General features: G+C 41.9%; 1 protein-coding gene across 6 annotated transcripts in view; it reads right to left on the bottom strand.

The window, feature by feature from the left end:
* The window catches only part of LOC311524115 (inter-alpha-trypsin inhibitor heavy chain H4-like), a 45,276-nt gene extending 31,084 nt beyond the window's left edge, over positions 1-14,192 (bottom strand). For all 6 annotated transcript variants that reach the window (XM_084634901.1, XM_084634902.1, XM_084634903.1 and 3 more), the window contains exons 1-8: positions 14,113-14,192; positions 9,516-9,676; positions 8,880-8,984; positions 6,894-7,056; positions 6,682-6,792; positions 5,787-5,915; positions 2,830-2,946; positions 1,106-1,274 (exon numbers count right to left, since the gene is read on the bottom strand). In XM_084634901.1, the coding sequence (XP_084491027.1) occupies positions 1,106-1,274; positions 2,830-2,946; positions 5,787-5,915; positions 6,682-6,792; positions 6,894-7,056; positions 8,880-8,984; positions 9,516-9,676; positions 14,113-14,187 (1,030 nt within the window). In that variant the 5' untranslated portion in view covers positions 14,188-14,192. The remainder of the gene's footprint in view (positions 1-1,105; positions 1,275-2,829; positions 2,947-5,786; positions 5,916-6,681; positions 6,793-6,893; positions 7,057-8,879; positions 8,985-9,515; positions 9,677-14,112) is intronic.
* Positions 14,193-19,185: the final 4,993 nt, after the last annotated feature.

The following is a 19,185-nucleotide window of genomic DNA, read 5'->3' as shown; positions in this document are numbered from 1 at the left end:
TGCTAATGATGGGTTATATTGAATTGTACATTAGTTATTCAGGGGTATTTTGATAGTATTTTCAGTAAATTATGTGAAGAGGAACATAGACGGGGCCCTTTTTTAGTGTCTCTACAGATCCATATAAAATAATTATTATTATCTGTGAGATTAGAATTTAAGAAATATTACTTGGATTCATTTGAGGAGCCTAAGGATTGTGCCGCTCACTGGCGGTCTACATTGGTATCATTGGTATCAAATGCTGAGGCCTGAACATCCAATCAAGTGTAAAACAAAATTAATAGCAGAAGAATAGAAAGTAAAATAAACTTTCGGGCATCACTGTTCACTAATGGTTATATTAACCTTTTGCTTACAAAATAGAGCTGTGTGAGAACTGGAATGTCCATTTTACAGAAAATTCTGTGATTTTCAAATTTGTTTTTTGTTGGAAATCAGAACAAAACATCAATTTTCCAAATTTCCTTTGAAACCAAATTTTTGAAAAATTTCTGTTTCAAGTCAATTAAAATGTCGCATTTAGATTGAGTTTATTTTTTAAAATTTTATTATATATTATAATGTGTTATATAAAATAAAATATACCTTTAAATATTCTTTCAAAATGGAAAATTGAAACATTCCATTCTAATAAGGTGAACCTTATCAAAACAGTTCATTTCAATTATTTTAAAATTAAATATTGTGGAACATTTCAATTTTGACATATTGGCCTTTTCTGAGGAAAAATGTTCTACTGGAAATTTTGCAACTAGCTCTATTCTAAACAATCATACGTATAAAAAGGAAAAACTCCCTTACACCTTACATTTCATAACTGCAGTGGAACATCTGTATATGTGCACATAACAGTTTACTTGCCAGTTGATCTTATTAATGTAACCAGTCTTCCTGTCCCTTTTCATCCCTAGTATTTATTAAAAAATAACTAGTACTTCCTGTTTAAAATTAGTGTGTAAACTCTTTGAGACAAGTATCATGTCTTATTTGTTCTGAAAAGTACCATATAACATAAATTAATAACAACAGTTTGTTCTAGCAGTTATTTCACATTCTCTGTGGTGAGTGTCTACGTTTAAAAGTATTTAGATAGCATGTTTACCTCCACGAGCCATAATAGTTTTAACATATCTTTTAGCACTTTCCACATTTTGTCCAGTTGCTTGTAACAAAGTATTCTTCCATTCAGTAACCAGGCTATTAAAGGTTATTAAGCTAAAATGATCTTCAGGTCTGAGGTCTTCCAAAATCTTCAGGAGGGCATCTCTTGTCTGTTAAAAAGTGGGGGGAAAGTGTATTTTTTGTTTTGTATTTTATCAGAATTTGAATTTAAAATGGAGCTGCAGCTTATTAAGATACCTTTATTTTTGCTGCATAGTTTATTTTAAATAATGAGATTTCTCTTCAGAAGAACGTAACATATTCCAAGTACAATATTTGTTTGCGTTATACACCCAAGTGCAAATATTGTAATTCACTTTGTAAGCAGTTTCAAATTTATAAACTTCGGCTCATATATAGTTGAATAAGGAAGAATTTCTTGATATGTAAATCCAACCCTTAGGTCAAGGATACATTAGAGACATAATCTAAACTTTCCTTGTACACATCTAGTTTTGCCAACTCTTGCAATTTAATTGCGAGTCTCATCATATTTGATGTTGTTCTTAATTCCCAGCTGCTGGAATCAAGAGACTTTATGAGAATCTCAGCTTCCATTTTAAACGATTTCTAATTCCCAGGGTTGTGGAAAAATTAAAGCTTGAAAACACGAAGTGAGTGAACTTAGTAAAGCTTCAGAAATCAGAAGGCAAATAAAAAGAACCCCAATTTTTTAAATTTATAATTTTAAGCCAGTTTCATAATTTTAGGGGGTTGACTCATTTTTTTGGAAGTCTTTGGGTTCACAGTACTGCACAGCTAAACACCAACTTCTGTGACAGTGCCATTATCACTTTTTTATGCAAATTGTTCTTCTCTCTGATCATCTTAACAGTAAAGAGCATGGGCCATAATCAGCCCTGGTGTAAATCAATGGAGTTGCACCCACTGTATTTGACTTGAGTAACGGCTACAAGGATTGGGTCCTAAAATATGCAAAGCTTACACAACCATTTCAGTAACTTATGCTGGAGAAGGAGGAGAATTTGAGGCGCTGGTCACTTTAATACTATTTGTTTCAAGGACTGGTCACCGAGGCTAGGGTGGAATGGCTTTGAAAAGTGGAATATGAGGTGGAGGATCAGGGCATTTGTTGGGACTCCACAATAACGTTATCTTTCAATTTGAAACCATTACAGGTGACCTAATCTTGTAACTGTTATTGATGCAAATACCCCCACTGAAGACAGTAGGGCCCACTTCCACTCCCAGTGAAGTCAGTGAGTAAAACTTCCACTGGCTTCATTCCACTGTGATCTTATTTTTTCCCACTTTTATTAAAAGAAAACAAAACAAAAAAACTGAAGCAAAATTTTTCACATGTAAACAACTCAGTTAGAAAGCTAGAACTTTATCAAGATGAGATATCTACGACGACAGCCATGTTAGGAAGTGGTTAAACTTTAAAATGATCAGCTTAAATAAAGTTGCATATTCATATTTCCAAGAGCAAGATGGCTTCTAGCCTCTGAAAATGTTGTATGTCTACAGAAGTAGCATGAGTTTTAAAACTGAACATCACTGTTATTTCCTAGAGTGAGATAGTGCTGCTGGTACATGAAGCACCTTTAGAAATTACAGTGGACTCATCAGCTTTTCTTTATACAACAGCACAGACACTGAATAAATATACAAATGTAATTCTGTGTTTAAGAAGTGAGTTACCTGTTCAATTTTTCTGCCTGACATAGAGCCACTTTGATCTACAACAAAGATGACATTTTTGGGAAACGTTGGCATTTCACTGGGTGCAAAGTAATGCACAAAATACCCATTTACGATCTGAAACACAAAAAGTTAATACATACAATTTACATCTTGCATTATTGTGACACAGCCACAGGATCGGATCCATCATCAGCTGACTAGTCTTCTAGACAAATCCAAACAGTATTTCCTCAAAATAATTGTTGAAACATACGTTTTAAAGAAAAACAACACCATTTGTATAGTGTAATTCAAAAGACAATCATATCCTGTTTTCTCTACTACACTCAATGGGACTATGCAATTCTTAAGAAGGGTGCTCTTCCATCATAATCAGAATTTTATCAGGACAGTTAAGGTCAAATGTGTAAGCTTTGTCAAAATAAACTTAAACAAAACCCAATATCAAAAAATAGGTTTCCTTAGACTTCTCTTTCAAAACATTCAATAGAAAAGATTAATTCTGAAAGGAATAACATTACCCTATGGTGTTTGCAACCTAAATTTTGCAGTATCCTGGAAACACAGAAAAAAGAAAATGAAACTGACTCGAAATAAAATTGAAATTGATTAGTCTATTTTCATTGCCCGGACTCAAAAAAAAAAAAAAGCAGAGAAACAGAAACAATAAAAATGATTAAATGTAAATTAAATTTTGAACATTTTGTATTAATAATCCAAGAGGTTGTTAGCAACACTATTGTACTAAATATACCTTTAAATGCTCTTCTGCCTTCCTCCCTTTCCCAAACTATGCTTTTACAACACAAACTACTCAAAAAACATCCATAACTACTGTTGCAAGGTGAAAAAATAATCTGGTAACGAGTATGAACAGAAGGGTAAAAGGGGGAGAGAATTTAGGTTGTGAGTTGTGGTCTAGAATATGGTATTTGTAGTAATGGTAATGTGATTGTGGATGGAGGATTATAGGGTATTACTGTTAGGTGGCTTAACTTTTCATTTTCCTTGTTTTTGTTGCTTTGTGTCAATTATGTTCTGTGTGCCGCTACCTTATGTCCTTCAAAACCATTTTTTTCACATATTAATTTCTTCATACAGTATGTCAGAGTGTCATATTGAATGAGCCTCAGTTACATGAATCATTTAGTACATCATTTCAGTACAAAATGTTTTCACTTTAACATCTATTTAATAAAATATAATTTGAGGTTCAAATTATAATTTGTTAAATAAAAATGAAAACCCCCTCAAAAATAGAGAATAAAGTTATTCTTTTGGGTGTTAACTAGTTTAGGTAAACTGTGCATGTGCCATATGCATAGATAGAGCAGATGAGATTGTTCACTCAGTGGCACCTGCTTGATACTTGGGTAATTTCATGGCATAAGTCTGAAGTAACAGGATGGAGAATCAGGCACTCTCTCATATACATACCACAAACACAATTTATCTAAAACAGCTGAAAAATAATCTAATTAACAACTTCACTATCTATTTGAGGGTGGTTTTTTTTTAAATTATTTAGCAACACTGATCTAGGCAACCTGTTAACTATAATTTCCATTTTTAAACATATCCATGTATATAAAATTAGTAACATTATATAGAAAGTGAATTGCATATTATTCACTTAATTAGGATGAAGCGGGGCAGTCACCCCGCTCCGGTTTGGAAGGGGTTAAAAACAGCCCTGGGAAAGGGCTGCCCCGGGGAGCCAATCATGAGCGGGCTTGGGGCAGCCAATCAGGGCCCGGCTGGGCCACTATAGGAAGGGCTCCTGAAGAGAGATGGAAGTGAGTCTTGCTCCAGTAGTGGAGCAAGAAGGACCTAGCTGCCTGGGAGAGACAGGGGTACCTTGGACAGAGCAGTACAGGGAAAGGGCAGGCTGAGCTGGGGAGCTCTGCCCTGGCGACCTCCCAGGCTGAGGCCTTGTGGCAAAGGCCTGAGGAGGTACTAGGGCTGCAGGGAGGCAGCCTGGGCAAGAAAAGGCAGCTGGTCCAACCCCCTTGCCAGTGATGAGTGGCCATTTCAGACTGCAGTTTGCCCCTGACAGAAGGGGCTAGATGACGACTGGCAGTAGCCACTGAGGCAAAGTGGGTGTAGGGAGTTCGGGGGTTCCCCTGGGAAGGGAGACCCAGAGTGTGGGGACACTGCAGCGGGGCAGCACCCCAAGGTAAGGGGCACTGTGGTCCCGGAGGGATGTGGGGCCTGAATTGGTGGAGATAAAGGGACTGCAGAGGGCAGGTAAGGGCAGGGGAGAAACCGGCTAGAGGAGGGTGCTCCTGAGCTGGATGAGCTAATTCCTGGACTGACCAGCAGGAGCCGCAGTGCCGGTGAATGCCCCACCCTGTTACAAGGCATGTGTTGGTCCACAATCTTTTATAACAAAAATCTTATTAAAATTGTTTTACAATGTAAATAGAGATAAATGTTAGAATATATACAAGTAATTACTGTTTAACAGTTGTCTAAATCAAATTCAGTTAATCTCATTTACAAAAGAGACTGGCAACTAATCCTTAGATCTGCCAGCATTTGAAAATCCTCTTTACAGAAAAATAATATGATGCAATATAAAACTAATTTGTCAATGGATAGTGCTGAGCGCTTTTTCTGGGTTTACTGATTACCTTCAACTCCTACTCCCTCTGGATTGATGACTACACTTTTTAAGAATAGCCATGTTAGTCTGTATCCGCAAAAAGAAAAGGAGTACTTGTGGCACCTTAGAGACTAACCAATTTATTTGAGCATGAGCTTTCGTGAGCTACAGCATCTGATGACGTGAGCTATAGCTCACGAAAGCTTAGGCTCAAATAAATTGGTTAGTCTCTAAGATGCCACAAGTCCTCCTTTACTTTTTACACTTTTTAATTGTACTGTAGCACTTTCAGAATCTATCAACCCCTGATGATCTCTCTCATTTGCACTTCCAGACATATATTTGTTACCTGTATATCTCCTGCACTGACACTCCTTTTAACATCGTAACGTATGATAAAGTCTCCATCTAGGAGGGTTTCCTCAAGTTCAGGACTCTTCTTTTGTTGAGCTATTGTTGGTTTAAATAAAATATGAGCCTGAAAATTAAACACAAAAGCAACTAAATTAAGATTAATCACAAAAATAAATAGCAACTAAAAATAACAGATAAATTCCCATTAGCATTACTCGAAAGGTAGAGAAATATGCCCCTCTGGCCGAAACCTTGAGAGCTAAAGGTTACCAGGTCCAGACACACGCGGTGATCGTCGGAGCCTTAGGGGCATGGGACCCCAGTAACGAGCGAGTGCTGAGAGAATGCGGAATCAGTCAACGCTCCGCTCCGCTGATGGATGCGGCAACTCATGGTGTCAGACGCCACCAGGTGGTCGAGGGACATCTACATAGAACACATAACTGGACATTGGCAATAACAGGAGGGATGAGCAGAAGTGCCAGTGAGAAGCGCAGTCAGGAAAGTAATAAATGCTTTCCTCATGGATTGTATTTTCTAAATGGACAACCAACCTAATTCTCAATTAGTGAGGGACAATCTTCACTCATTGATATATTTTGCTTTCCACCACTGAATCTCTGTACAACTTTTCATGGGTGATGTACCCTAGTATTCGGATTCTAATATCTAAACCGCAATGTCTAAACTGTATTGTTAAATCTGTTCACCTAAATTTGGGTTATTGCTGATTATGTACTCTAGGTAACATATGACTTTTAAAAACTAGCTTTATATTTGTGGATAATCTAAGCACTATACCCAGATGTACAGACACTCTTTTCCCAACCTATGTATTATATAATTTTTTTAATATTAGCTTTAATATAATTTTCCTGATGATGTTTTACCTTGGTCTCATTCTGCACCTTTGTAAGAGCTTCAGTTAACTCATTTGTCATAAAGGTGCTGTCAGTTTCCAGGAAATTTATACCCTGGGGTTCAAAGATGTGGACATCAATCTGAAGGAAAGAAGGAAAATAGGTCAGCATCACTTGGCAGCTGCAGGGTTGCCCAAACAAGGTAGCAGCATTTATTCCTAAAGCCTCTAGGTATAGCTTACCTGAAAGTGTTTAACAAGCTGTTTGGGTCTGACCTTAAATAACAATTCATACTTCCCCAGCTGTCGCTTCAACAACTCTTCATATATCAGCTCAAAGGTAACCTTACTGTCTGATGCAACGTTGACTGAGACATGAAACTGCTCTAGTTTCCTTCCGGTGGTTCTGAAAATAAGCAAAATTGACATTTAGCTTTTTACTGTGATATTTTCAGGGGATGTTGCCAAAGTTTCCATTTGTCTGGGTTAAAGAGTAGTCAAGTGGCACAGCCAAGGAGAGAGAGGTCACTTTGTTTAATGTAAATAAGACTTGTTCACATCCCACAGAGAGTTACTTACCATTTCAAAGTTTTTAGTGTACAGTATTTAGTCTATATGTAGGCGATGAGTTTAGATTTGTAGTAGAAACCTAGAGGCACTGGAGTTGGAATTAATGCGAGTGGTGGTAGGATTGAATAACTGGAAGCCCAGACTGAATATTCTCCTTCAGTGCAATGTTGCCTACAGTTCTGAAGCATTCTTAAGTCCTGAACCTACAACAGGTTATGCCTGCGCATACTGTTACTCCCCAGTGCAGTCCATAGAGCCTTCTATCCTAGCCCATTTCTGGGTGGGCTATGAATAATTTCCCTCGCTGTACCTATTGCTTAGATCAATTTTAATTTAGCAACTCTTTAAAGTGATGGATTTTTAAAACTGATCTGACCTTAAAATCAGCAAAAATTACTCTGTGTAAGAGACAGGTTTTTTTTGTTTTTTTTTTCTTCATTTTGCCATGGATTTGAAATGCATTTTGGTGGTATCCCTTTTTCACCTGAGTGTTTAGCCAAAATTTGGGGTCCTGCAGGTTGTTTCAGTTAGGAAGAGAAATTAACGATGGAGCAATGTATTTCTTTGATACAATCCTGTTTATTTACAAATAATGCACCAAGTCCTGTTTCCTTGAACCCAGGGGGAAATCAAACAGCAGGAGCTTTTCTTTGCTCACCTTTCCAAGCCAGTACTCAGCCTCCTAAAGCTCGCTCTAGGCTTTTTCTTAGGGCTGTGTACCCAGAGCTTGTTCTGCCATCTCCTTGGCATTGTGCTCACTCTCTGAGGCCATATCTACACTACCACCTATGTTGGCAAAATGTATGTCACCCAGGGAGGTGAATAAAACACTCCCCTGAGTGACATAAGTTTCGCCAGCATAAGTGGTAGTGTGAATAGTTACTGCCACTTCTTGGAGGTAGTTTAGTTCTGACGATGGGAGAGCTCTCCCCCATCAGCATAGAGGGCTACACAAGAGATCTTACAGTGGTGCAGCTGCATCGATACAGCTGTGCTGCTGTAAGGTCTCTAGCGTAGACGGAACCTTAGGCTATGTCTACACTGACAATTGAGCAACAAAACTATGGTCATTCAGAGGTGCTAAACCCTCCCGCCCCCCTAAAAAAAAAGACAAAAGTTTTGCCGCAGCAAGAGTCAGTGTGAATAGTGCGTTGTCGGCAGGAGTGTTCTCCTGTTGACAACGTGAACACTGCTCGCTGGGAGTGGAAGTATTTGGTTGGCAAAAGTGCCAACAAACAGCAGCTACGTTACCTGACTTTTAGCAGCACAGCTGTGTCGACATGGCCATATCGCTAAAAGCTGTGTAGTGTAGACAAAGCCTTAGTTTGTTTCTGTGGTGTTTAGTGCTGCTTCACTTGAACACACACCCCTCCAATCCAATCTCCGGCCTCTGAGTTTATCAGATCACAGTAGAACTCCCTCACCTATCTCTGCAGTATTAACTCCTACTCCAGACCTGCATGTGGATTTGTTTTGGACAGAGCCCCCCCATTCAATTGTTACAGCTATCTATTCGATAAGGGATCTCAATTGCTTTGTACATTTCTTCTGAATGAAAGGAAGCTGTTATACCCATCAGTTTCAATGCAGTTTAACCCAATCCATAATATTGAAACTGAAAATCAGAGGAAATAATAGTGAATCAGAACTGCTGCTTACTTGACAAGGCCGGCACTTTGACCGTGTGAAACCGCAATGTCATATTGCTCTTGTGCAGATGCTTTCTCCTTTATTGTTCCCGGATATGTTTCTCCATCAATTGACCTAAAATGTTTTAAAATATTAAAACTGAGAGGTGGGCTCTGCTGGTCTGTGAAAAGGGAAGGGGCAATACAGTGCCCTGTGGTTTTCAGGGCATCTGCACAGGAAGCCCTTAAGTCCCATCTCCCTCCAATCACCACAGCTCACTAGAGAGCCATGGTGTCATTGTTTTTGTACCCTCAGAGACCCTTTGATGAGGTTAGAGGTCATGCAGCAGGAATATCAAGCAGCACTGACCTCTTGAAATTTCTGCAATTAAATATACCATCTTGCTAGGGATATAATAAACTTTGCACAGCAGGCAGGCTAATTTATTGAGCATCACTATATTATATCCAATTTTCATTCTCGACTTTTTCAGTCTGCAGACATTGTGTGAGAGAACCTCTGAAGAGCCAACTGCCCTTCCAGTGTTCCACAACTGGTTTTTCAGAATGTTACACTCAGTGTATCATCAGAAAGGTGCACTGATGGTCTAATACACCACAGACGGAGACCCACATTATTAGTATTAGATGTAGCAGAAGAGCCTACATGCTGAAGTTAGTGATGAAAGCTGTCTTAGGTAATTCCACTTCAAAAACAGCCTCCTGGGATTCATTAACCTTGTTGACAAATCTGCTGGTGATAACAGTATGAGCAAATCGAGACGTAACCGTAGAGTCCACATGCAGGCTGTGGATTTCAATGGCATTCTGGGGAAAAAAAGAAACACATTGAAATAGACAGGGTGGTGAAATTCAGCTACCACTATAATGAAATGTAGCATCAAATAGTGAGGGGGTTTGGAGGCTGGTGTAATGTTCAGCTCTCTAGAAGCAGCAGTGGGCTGTTGGCTTCCTATCTGAGGTAAAAGAGCTGAGACTGATGGAAAAGGCAGACTGATCCTATTTTAAAAGGCAAAACAGAATTAATCATTTGTGCCTTCAACTGAGGATCACACAGGGTGTCATGCTGAGACCATGATCTCTACAAGATTTTCCACTCAATTCACGATAGCAGTGAGTCCTGTGATTTTCCATTCAAAATCCATAATCAAGCTTGCTCACTGCTTGCTCTTTATTCACATCCCCATAATAACCAATTCTATTGTACATAAACCTGTGGCCTGTTCTGCATAAGTTATTCCACAGAGGGCTTTAGCTGAACAGTAAGGCATTCTGAAATTTCTTCCCTCATTGGGTGATTATGATGCTGGACAACTACCTGACCTGACCACCAGGAGAGGACTTGGCTCACAGAATTAAACACCCTGTTGATGCCCCTTTAGGTATTTGGTCCAGAGAGCCAGACTGTCTTCCTTGTTTTTAAATCCTCTCTCTCTCAAGTAGGACTTAGCTGCACATTTTGCAAGCCAGTAGCTTCTGGTCACATGTAATGTTTGGCAGGTTAGAGCCCTGTGTGGGCTGTCTTCTCTGTTTGCACAGACTGAAGGTGCCCTTGAAATGCACCTATTTCAAACTATGTAACTCTTTCAAAGCCCAATCATGATTAGAAAAAAAATTGCTGTTTTACAACTTTAACTCAGCTTCCTTAACAGGCTTTCCCTGTGAAAATTTCATCAAGCAGCTCCACTGGGAAACTCTTGGGATGTTCTTGTTTTATTAAAGGTGTTTTTCCATATGTGATGTGGGGCTGTAGACTGATCCAAAAGAATTTGCCAGTGTGTGGGTGGCAGTGTTTCCGCAAAATGAATGGAAAGATTTAAGTCGGAGTTCAACAGACACAGCATTTTTTGATAAGCAGAGTCATGACAAGACTGTAAATCTAAGTTGAATCACAACCAACAGCATCTTTTAGAGTTAGTAGCAAAATTACATATAAAATAAAGAGTTTAGTGTCTAAAATGGATGTACATATATCTTTTTACTTCTGCAAACTGAACCTGCAAATCTTTTAAACTGCTAGTTGATTACTAATTAAAATAATCATTCACCTCTATAATTTATACATAGCATCCATTTTAAAGCTGTCAGTTTCTTCACAGTCAAAGGCATGTCTTCATGACAAGTTTTTAATCACATTTGAACATAATTGTGAATAGTTGAGTTAGATAAGTTTACAGTTTGCTGAGCACAATTTAGCAGTCAGCCAACATCATCGACCCAAGACATGTTGTGCTCACCATCCTGTCAGCTATAAAGCAATTCAAAACACCCAGGAATAAATAATTTGTTGCCTCTTTTGCTGGTTCTATAGCTGTTGCCAGAACTGTGTAGACATCAGCCAAGATAATGGTATACAAACAAAGATATTTGGCAAGATAAACAACTTCAGAATATTTGTAGGATGGAGGAGGAAGCAATGTGATTGGCTAATTAAGATTTCAATCCACACTGTTATGGGACAATGACTAGCAATGATCGTGCTATCATCTACAAAGTACATTGCATATATCAACAAATTAAATCGTGATGAATTAACTTACTGTTGTCATAAACAGACTACAAATTGTGCCCGGACCCATGTCTGCTCCCCCTAACAACAAAGGGTTAAAAACTTTCCCCTGTACTGTCCCCCCCGGTAGATTGCCTGAAGTACTGCCACTGAATTCAAAGAATAAGCCAAACTAAGAGTAATCACAGGTGTATCTCTCTTTTGGCTGCTGGATATTACCTTTTGTTTCACTGCTGTCCTGGCCCTTAGCCTCTGTGGGCCATACATTAAAGCATGTATTGTGTCAATATGAAGGACCACCCAGGCAAGGTGGGGTCCAAATAATTGTATTTAGCAAATATAAACAACATGCAAGGCCCAGCTGTGTACTGTATTCACACTGTTGCTCTGGCTAGCTTCTGGAAGATAGTGAGCACCACAAGAGTGCTCAAACCTTTTAAAGAAATAACAATCCTATCACTGCACCAGTGGTTCTCAACCTTTCCAGACTACTTGTACACCTTTTTAGGAATCTGATTTGTCTTGAGTACCCCAAATTTCACTTCACTTAAAAACTACTTGCTTACTAATCAGACATAAAAATACAAAAGTGTCACAGCACACTATTACTAAAAAATTACTTACCTTCTAATTTTTACCATATAATGAAAAATAAACTGATTGGAATATAAATATTGTACTTACATTTCAGTGTGATACTTGAGCCTGTTTTTCACTTTTGAGCCTTGTGTGAAGCCCGAACCCCAGGCAGTGGGACTGATGCATGCAACTTAGCTTTGCAGGGGCCCCTGTGATGTGGGACCCCAGGCAATTGCCCTGCTTGCTGGCCCTGCACTTGTGATCTCCTAAACCCATCCCATGACATCCCAGGGCTGCAACCCCCAGGTTGAGAAACACCAATCTAGATGAGTTGAATACCCCCTGGAAGACACTGCATACCCCCAGGGGTATACCTACCCCTGGTTGAGACCCACTGCACTACACCATCATTGCAACAATCACTGCTCATAAGTACTGCCTTAATTCACAGTGAGTGACAGAGAGATCTAAATGGACTGCCACACTGAGGAGAGCAGCTGCTGTGAGATGGTCACAGTTCTCAAATGCTGAGGCCCTTGGCTTCTTGCCTCGCTGCTCACTTGAAGCAAATTCCACCTGTTACTCTTCACAGAAATCAGAGTTACTGTGGCAAAACAGAACCAGCGGAGTCAATTCTAGCTCCATTCAAAACAAGTGGGTAAAAACAAAGCCCTGAAAGAATAGAAGGAAAATAATTATGGCCATTTTTGTGGGGGTTCCCAGTAGCCCCCAAATAAATCTTCTTGTGTTTACTCCCCCTCCCATCTTCAAACATCTTATATCACACTGTGTAGTAACTTTCCCTTTGATGGAAGAGACCTGGACTCTCTCCTTCTAGATCTCTTCTCCATCACTTCATGAGACGGAGTCATTTTCTGTTTGGTTTATTTCTGTTGCTCGGGTGGGTTCTGGTCATAACTGGCCAGCTGAGAATTCCTCCAGCAGGGGCAGAGTTCTCAGTTCATGGAAAAAGTCAGTTGCCCCAATGACCACACAACCTGTTATAGGGTCAGCTCAGGGTGGCGCTCTGCTGTGCCAATCCTCAGATGATGTATGGTCCACTACACTGGGCATAAGTTAGCAGAGATTCTCAACCTATTTACCATTGTGGGCTGCGTCCAATACTACCTGTACGGCCCTGAGGATGTCACATAGACTGCAGCTGTGTGCTGACTGGGCTGCAAGTGGCCCACGGGCCACAGGTTGAGAACCACTGAGTTAGAGCAATCCCAAGACTGCTCTAACTCATACCACAGCCAGCATGTAGACTGGCCCACAGAACCAAGGTGTTGGTCAGACCACCTGCCTTTACCCTCCATCCAATGAATCTCAGATGCAGGAGAGAATTTAGCCCCATGTGTCTTCCAGAAGAGCAGAATTAGAGAGCAATTTCTGAACTTTTCTTTACTCCCCCCACAACCCCAAGGCTAAGTATATCATCCCCTCTGCAGTGTTCCCTGGTACCTAGCATCCTAGGAAGCCAACCTTCTTTTTCAAAAGCATCCATCAATACAGCATGTCGTACACGCCACAGGAAAATTGTTTTATAACAGTTTGTGAGATTTTCCAATGTATGAGTTCATTTTATCATCAGAAATAAACAAACATTTAAACATGTTTTCTAAAATTTAGCTTACGTTTAATTAGGCCATTTACCCCTCCCCTTTGATAAATTTGTGACATTACATTAAACACATTTTCAGCTTCAAAGTATTAAAAGAAACTAATTGCCTTCCTCCTTCACATCCCATGGAAACTAATTATTTCCACTAAAGAAGGTAGCATTTTAATGGACCAAACTCAGCCCTGATGTAAGCAGTGGCAACTCCATTGAACTTACTCCCCAAGACCCAATACGTCTCCCTCCAAGATTGATCACACAAATGGATACTTAACATTCCCAGGGAAAAGTATGATCAGACAAATCTGTAAATCCTTTAATTCCTACTTACATTTCAACAAACCAGAAGAAAGCCCTTGATAGACCCCTCCCTTGTCACACCACAGTATATGGGTACATAGAGTGGCTAATGGTTCCAACATAAATGAGTTGCATTACATGACTGAATACTGAACATTCATTCATCACTTACATTCTGTTGAAAAGTTAGGAAACCAGATTAGGCATGCTCTCAATAACAAACAGACTAAATACCTTGTGATCAGTATTTTCTGCTAACACTATAAGTGAGGAAATGACCAGCAGTGCGACAAATGCTTGCCCTTCCATTTTGGAAACACCAGATCTCAAAATGAAAACCTATTTACAAGATTCAGTTAATGAATAACTAGTATCTGGGTTATGTAGAAATTCTGGGAAGACCGTAAACCTAATATTTACATTATAAACCCTGTAAATAACTCGGATCATTAAAAGCATCGTTTCCTAATGGATTTTTTGTTTGGAGGTGTTATAATCCTAACATTTCTTTTATGGGACCCGTACACCTAGGAGCCACGTTTAACAGGTTCCAATATATTTCCTGCTCAAACTTAGCTTTCAGACTCTCTATTAATATCATAGAACTTACACACATATATGGGATCAAAAGGTGACTGCATCTTTTTGTGTGCCTGGATATGTGAAATGGTATATGGAATACGGCAGAATACGGACCCTGGACTTCAGAAAAGCAGACTTTGACTCCCTCAGGGAACTGATGGGCAGGATCCTCTGGGAGAATAACATGAGGGGGAAAGGAGTCCAGGAGAGCTGGCTGTATTTTAAGAATCCTTATTGAGGTTACAGGGACAAACCATCCCGATGTGTAGAAAGAATAGTAAATATGGCAGGCGACCAGCTTGGCTTAACGGTGAAATCCTTGCTGATCTTAATCACAAAAAAGAAGCTTACAAGAAGTGGAAGATTGGACAAATGACCAGGAAGGAGTATAAAAATATTGCTCGGGCATGCAGGAGTGAAATCAGGAAGGCCAAATCACACCTGGAGTTGCAGCTAGCAAGAGATGTTAAGAGTAACAAGAAGGGTTTCTTCAGGTATGTTAGCAACAAGAAGAAAGTCAAGGAAAGTGTGGGCCCCTTACTGAATGAGAGAGGCAACCTAGTGACAGAGGATGTGGAAAAAGCTAATGTACTCAATGCTTTTTTCACCTCTGTCTTCACAAACAAGGTCAGCTCCCAGACTACTGCACTGGGCAGCACAGCATGGGGAGGAGGTGACCAGCCCTCTGTGGAGAAAGAAGTGGTTCAGGACTATTTAGAAAAGCTGGATGAGCACAAGTCCATGGGTCTGGATGCGCTGCATCTGAGAGTGCTAAAGGAGTTGGCGGATGTGATTGCAGAGCCATTGGCCATTATCTTTGAAAACTCATGACGATCAGGGGAAGTCCCGGATGACTGGAAAAAGGCTAATGTAGTGCCCATCTTTAAAAAAGGGAAGAAGGAGGATCCTGGGAACTACAGGCCAGTCAGCCTCACCTCAGTCCCTGGAAAAATCATGGAGCAGGTCCTCAAGGAATCAATTCTGAAACACTTAGAGGAGAGGAAAGTGAGCAGGAACAGTCAGCATGGATTCACCAAGGGCAAGTCATGCCTGACTAATCTAATTGCCTTCTATGATGAGATAACTGGCTCTGTGGATGAGGGGAAAGCAGTGGACATGTTGTTCCTTGACTTTAGCAAAGCTTTTGACATGGTCTCCCACAGTATTCTTGCCAGCAAGTTAAAGAAGTATGGGCTGGATGAATGCACTATAAGGTTGGTAGAAAGTTGGCTAGATTGTTGGGCTCAACAGGTAGTGATCAATGACTCCATGTCTAGTTGGCAGCCGGTATGAAGTGGAGTGCCCCAAGGGTCGGTCCTGGGGCCGGTTTTGTTCAATATCTTCATAAATGATCTGGAGGATGGTGTGGATTGCTCCCTCAGCAAGTTTGCAGATGACACTAAACTGGGAGGAGAGGTAGAGACACTGGAGGATAGGGATAAGATACAGAGGGACCTAGACAAATTACAGAGTAGCAGCCGTGTTAGTCTGTATTCACAAAATACAGCTACAGCTCACGAAAGCTTATGCTCAAATAAATTGGTTAGTCTCTAAGGTGCCACTGGTACTCCTTTTCTTTCTTCTAGACAAATTAGAGGATTGGGCCAAAAGAAATCTGATGAGGTTCAACAAGGATAAGTGCAGAGTCCTGCACTTAGGACAGAAGAATCCCATGCACCGCTACAGACTAGGGATCGAATGGCTAGGCAGCAGTTCTGCAGAAAAGGACCTAGGGGTTACAGTGGACAAGAAGCTGGATCTGAGTCAACAGTGTGCCCTTGTTGCCAAGAAGGCAATGGCATTTTGGGATGTATAAGTAGGGGCATTGCTAGCAGATTGAGGGACGTGATCATTCCCCTCTATTCAACATTGGTGAGGCCTCATCTGGAGTACTGTGTCCAGTTTTGGGCCCCATACTACAAGAAGGATGTGGAAAAATTGGAAAACATCCAGCGGAGGGCAACAAAAATGATTAGGGGACTGGAACACATGACTTATGAGGAGAGGCTGAGGGAACTGGGATTGTTTAGCCTGTGGAAGAGAAGAATGAGGGGGGATTTGATAGCTGCTTTCAACTACCTGAAAGGAGGTTCCAAAGAGGATGGATCTAGACTGTTCTCAGTGGTAGCAGATGACAGAACAAGGGAGTAATGATCTCAAGATGCAGTGGGGGAGGTTTAGGTTGGATATTAGGAAAAACGTTTTCACTAGGAGGGTGGTGAAACACTGGAATGCGTTACCTAGGGAGGTGGTAAAATCTCCTTCCTTAGAAGTTTTTAAGGTCAGGCTTGACAAAACCCTGGCTGGGATGACTTAGTTGGGGATTGGTCCTGCTTTGAGCAGGGGGTTGGACTAGATGACCTCCTGAGGTCCCTTCCAACCCTGATATTCTATGATTCTATGACATTGTCAAATAACCCTTTGCACTTCTGTGGTAACTTTCCTTTAAAGGGTCTCAAAACACTTCAGAAATAAGGCCTACCACACATGTAGGAGGTTAATGAAATAGTAGCCCATTATTTTTACAGATAAACTGAGACAACAAAGAAAAAATAATTGTCAGAGGTCATACAGTATGTCATTAATAGCTCTAGGAATACAATCAGGAGTCATAACTAACCACTAGTTCTTCTTCAAGTGCTTGTTCATGTCAATTCCAATCAGGTGTGTACGCGCGCATGTGCACTGTAGCCGGAAGATTTTTCCCACAGCAGCATCTGTCAGGTTGGCTTGGTGCCCACTGGAGTCATGCCCTCATGGCGCTCAGTATAGAGCCCTGCCAACCCACCACCTCCTCAGTTCCTTCTTATCACCAGTGATAGTTAGTTGGAGTGTCCCATAGTCCTTGCTTAGCAAGCGCTTTTATCTCCGTTATTGTACATAGTTCTTCACGGCTGAGCGCATGCCACGCTTCTTGTTTAAGGTGCCTGGGGAAGGTCACCAAAAGGACCGGTGTAGGATCTGCCGTGAGGTCCATCCCAGAACTATTAAAGAAAGGGAACAGCAGCTTAAGGTTCTCCTAATGGAGGCAGCTCTTCACCCTCACTCAGATCCGGGGTCGGCAGATCCCACACCCAGTACGTCCTCGTCGGCGCGGAGTGCCCTGGCACCATCATCCTGGGAACCGGTGCCGAGAAAGGACTCCTCCCAAAACACTCGGCACCGGCCCGGCTCCTCCTGGGGCTAATCAGCGGCTAGGCACTGGTTTCAGTCGCTGGTGCCTCAGAAGAAAAAGATGCCGGAATAGGGAGTGTTCTCCCCCAGCCAAATCTAAGGAGCCGACGGCTGAGAGACCCCAATTGAGCCATAGCACCAGGTCCCCTGGCAGGGCCACGTGGATTCCTGCCCAGGCAAGGCAGTTGATTTTGGGCCCACCAGATCCTACTGGCCAGCAACTGCCACTCCCCTTAACACCAGAGGCTTTTGAGGCAGCTCAAGACTTGCTGCATCTCACAGCTCTGTTCTCAGCCCCTAGGACACCACTGCAACCCCAGGTGCAATCAAGAGGGAAGCCAGTGATGATGTCCCGGTGCTCTCCTTCTCCACGGCATCTTCCGGCACTGGCACCTCCGGAGAGAGAGCCCACTCAGTCCCCAAGTTCCTGACTATCGGTGTCCCGAGGCTTGGCTCCTCTATGGTCCTCCTTTTCAGAGATTTTGGAGGCGGAGGCAGAGGCAGACTTCTACCGCTCCGGCACAGACAGCGCCACCGGCAGCGGTGCTGATGCTGACATTGGCACCGAGTTCGGTGCCAACAGCCAGAGCACGGCACCGTCCACATTGGCGCCTGTCCAGGATCCCCAAGAGTCACGGGACTCCTTGGGCACGGATGGCAGGGAGCAGCCGCTGTTCTGTGGGGCTTCCTCCTCGCTGTCGCTGGACGAGGGTCTGGCGGGCACCGCCATAGCCCCAGCACTTGAAGACAATTGGGTGTTGCAGGAGTTGCTGTGCTGGGTTGCCCAGGGTCTGGGCATCAAGGCAGAGGAGGTGGTCGAGGACTCCGATCCATGGTGGATATCCTCGAGTCCTCTGGACCGTCCCGTATTGCCCTGTCAGTCATAAAAACTATTGCAGACACCACAAAAACCTTGTGGCAGACCCCAGCCTCATTGCCACCCACTGCCAAGCACAATGAATGGCGATATTTTGTGCCCTCTAAGGGTTATGAACGCCTTTATTCACACCCTCAACCTGATTCCTTTGTTGTGGATGCCGCTAATTAGCACAAGCAGCAAGGTTTCCAAGGGCCCTCCCCCCAAAACAGGAAGGCTAAACAATTCGACCTTTTCAGGAGAAAGCTCTATTCTTCTGGTGGGTTGCAGCTGCAAATTTCCAACAAACAGGCCATTGTCAGCCGGTACTCTTGTAATACCTTTGCGGCAATGGCAAAATTTGTGGAGCTCCTCCCCCTAGACCCCTGTGCCGAGTTTTTGGCCTTGGTTGAAGAGGGCAAGCTAATCTCCTGAGCTTCCCTCCAGGTGGCGCTGTATGGTGCTGATGCCAGCATGAGAGTCATGGCTAAAGGGGTGGCTATGAGAAGGGGCTCCTGGCTCCAGGATTCTGGTCTCCCATACGAGGTCCAGCAGACCATACAGGACCTCCCCTCTGTTTTCAGAGAAGACAGATAAAAGGCTACATAGCCTGAAAGACTCCAGAGCCACCCTCAAATCCTTGGGCCTACACACTCCCACCAGACAGAGAAAGCATTTCAGGCTGAGTCTCCTCC

Source organism: Lepidochelys olivacea, assembly GCF_965140295.1.
Source record: "Lepidochelys olivacea isolate rLepOli2 genome assembly, chromosome: 7".
Taxonomy (NCBI): domain Eukaryota; kingdom Metazoa; phylum Chordata; order Testudines; family Cheloniidae; genus Lepidochelys; species Lepidochelys olivacea.
The sequence above is the reverse complement of the archived record's forward strand: the minus strand, read 5'-3'. Positions and strand labels throughout refer to the sequence as shown.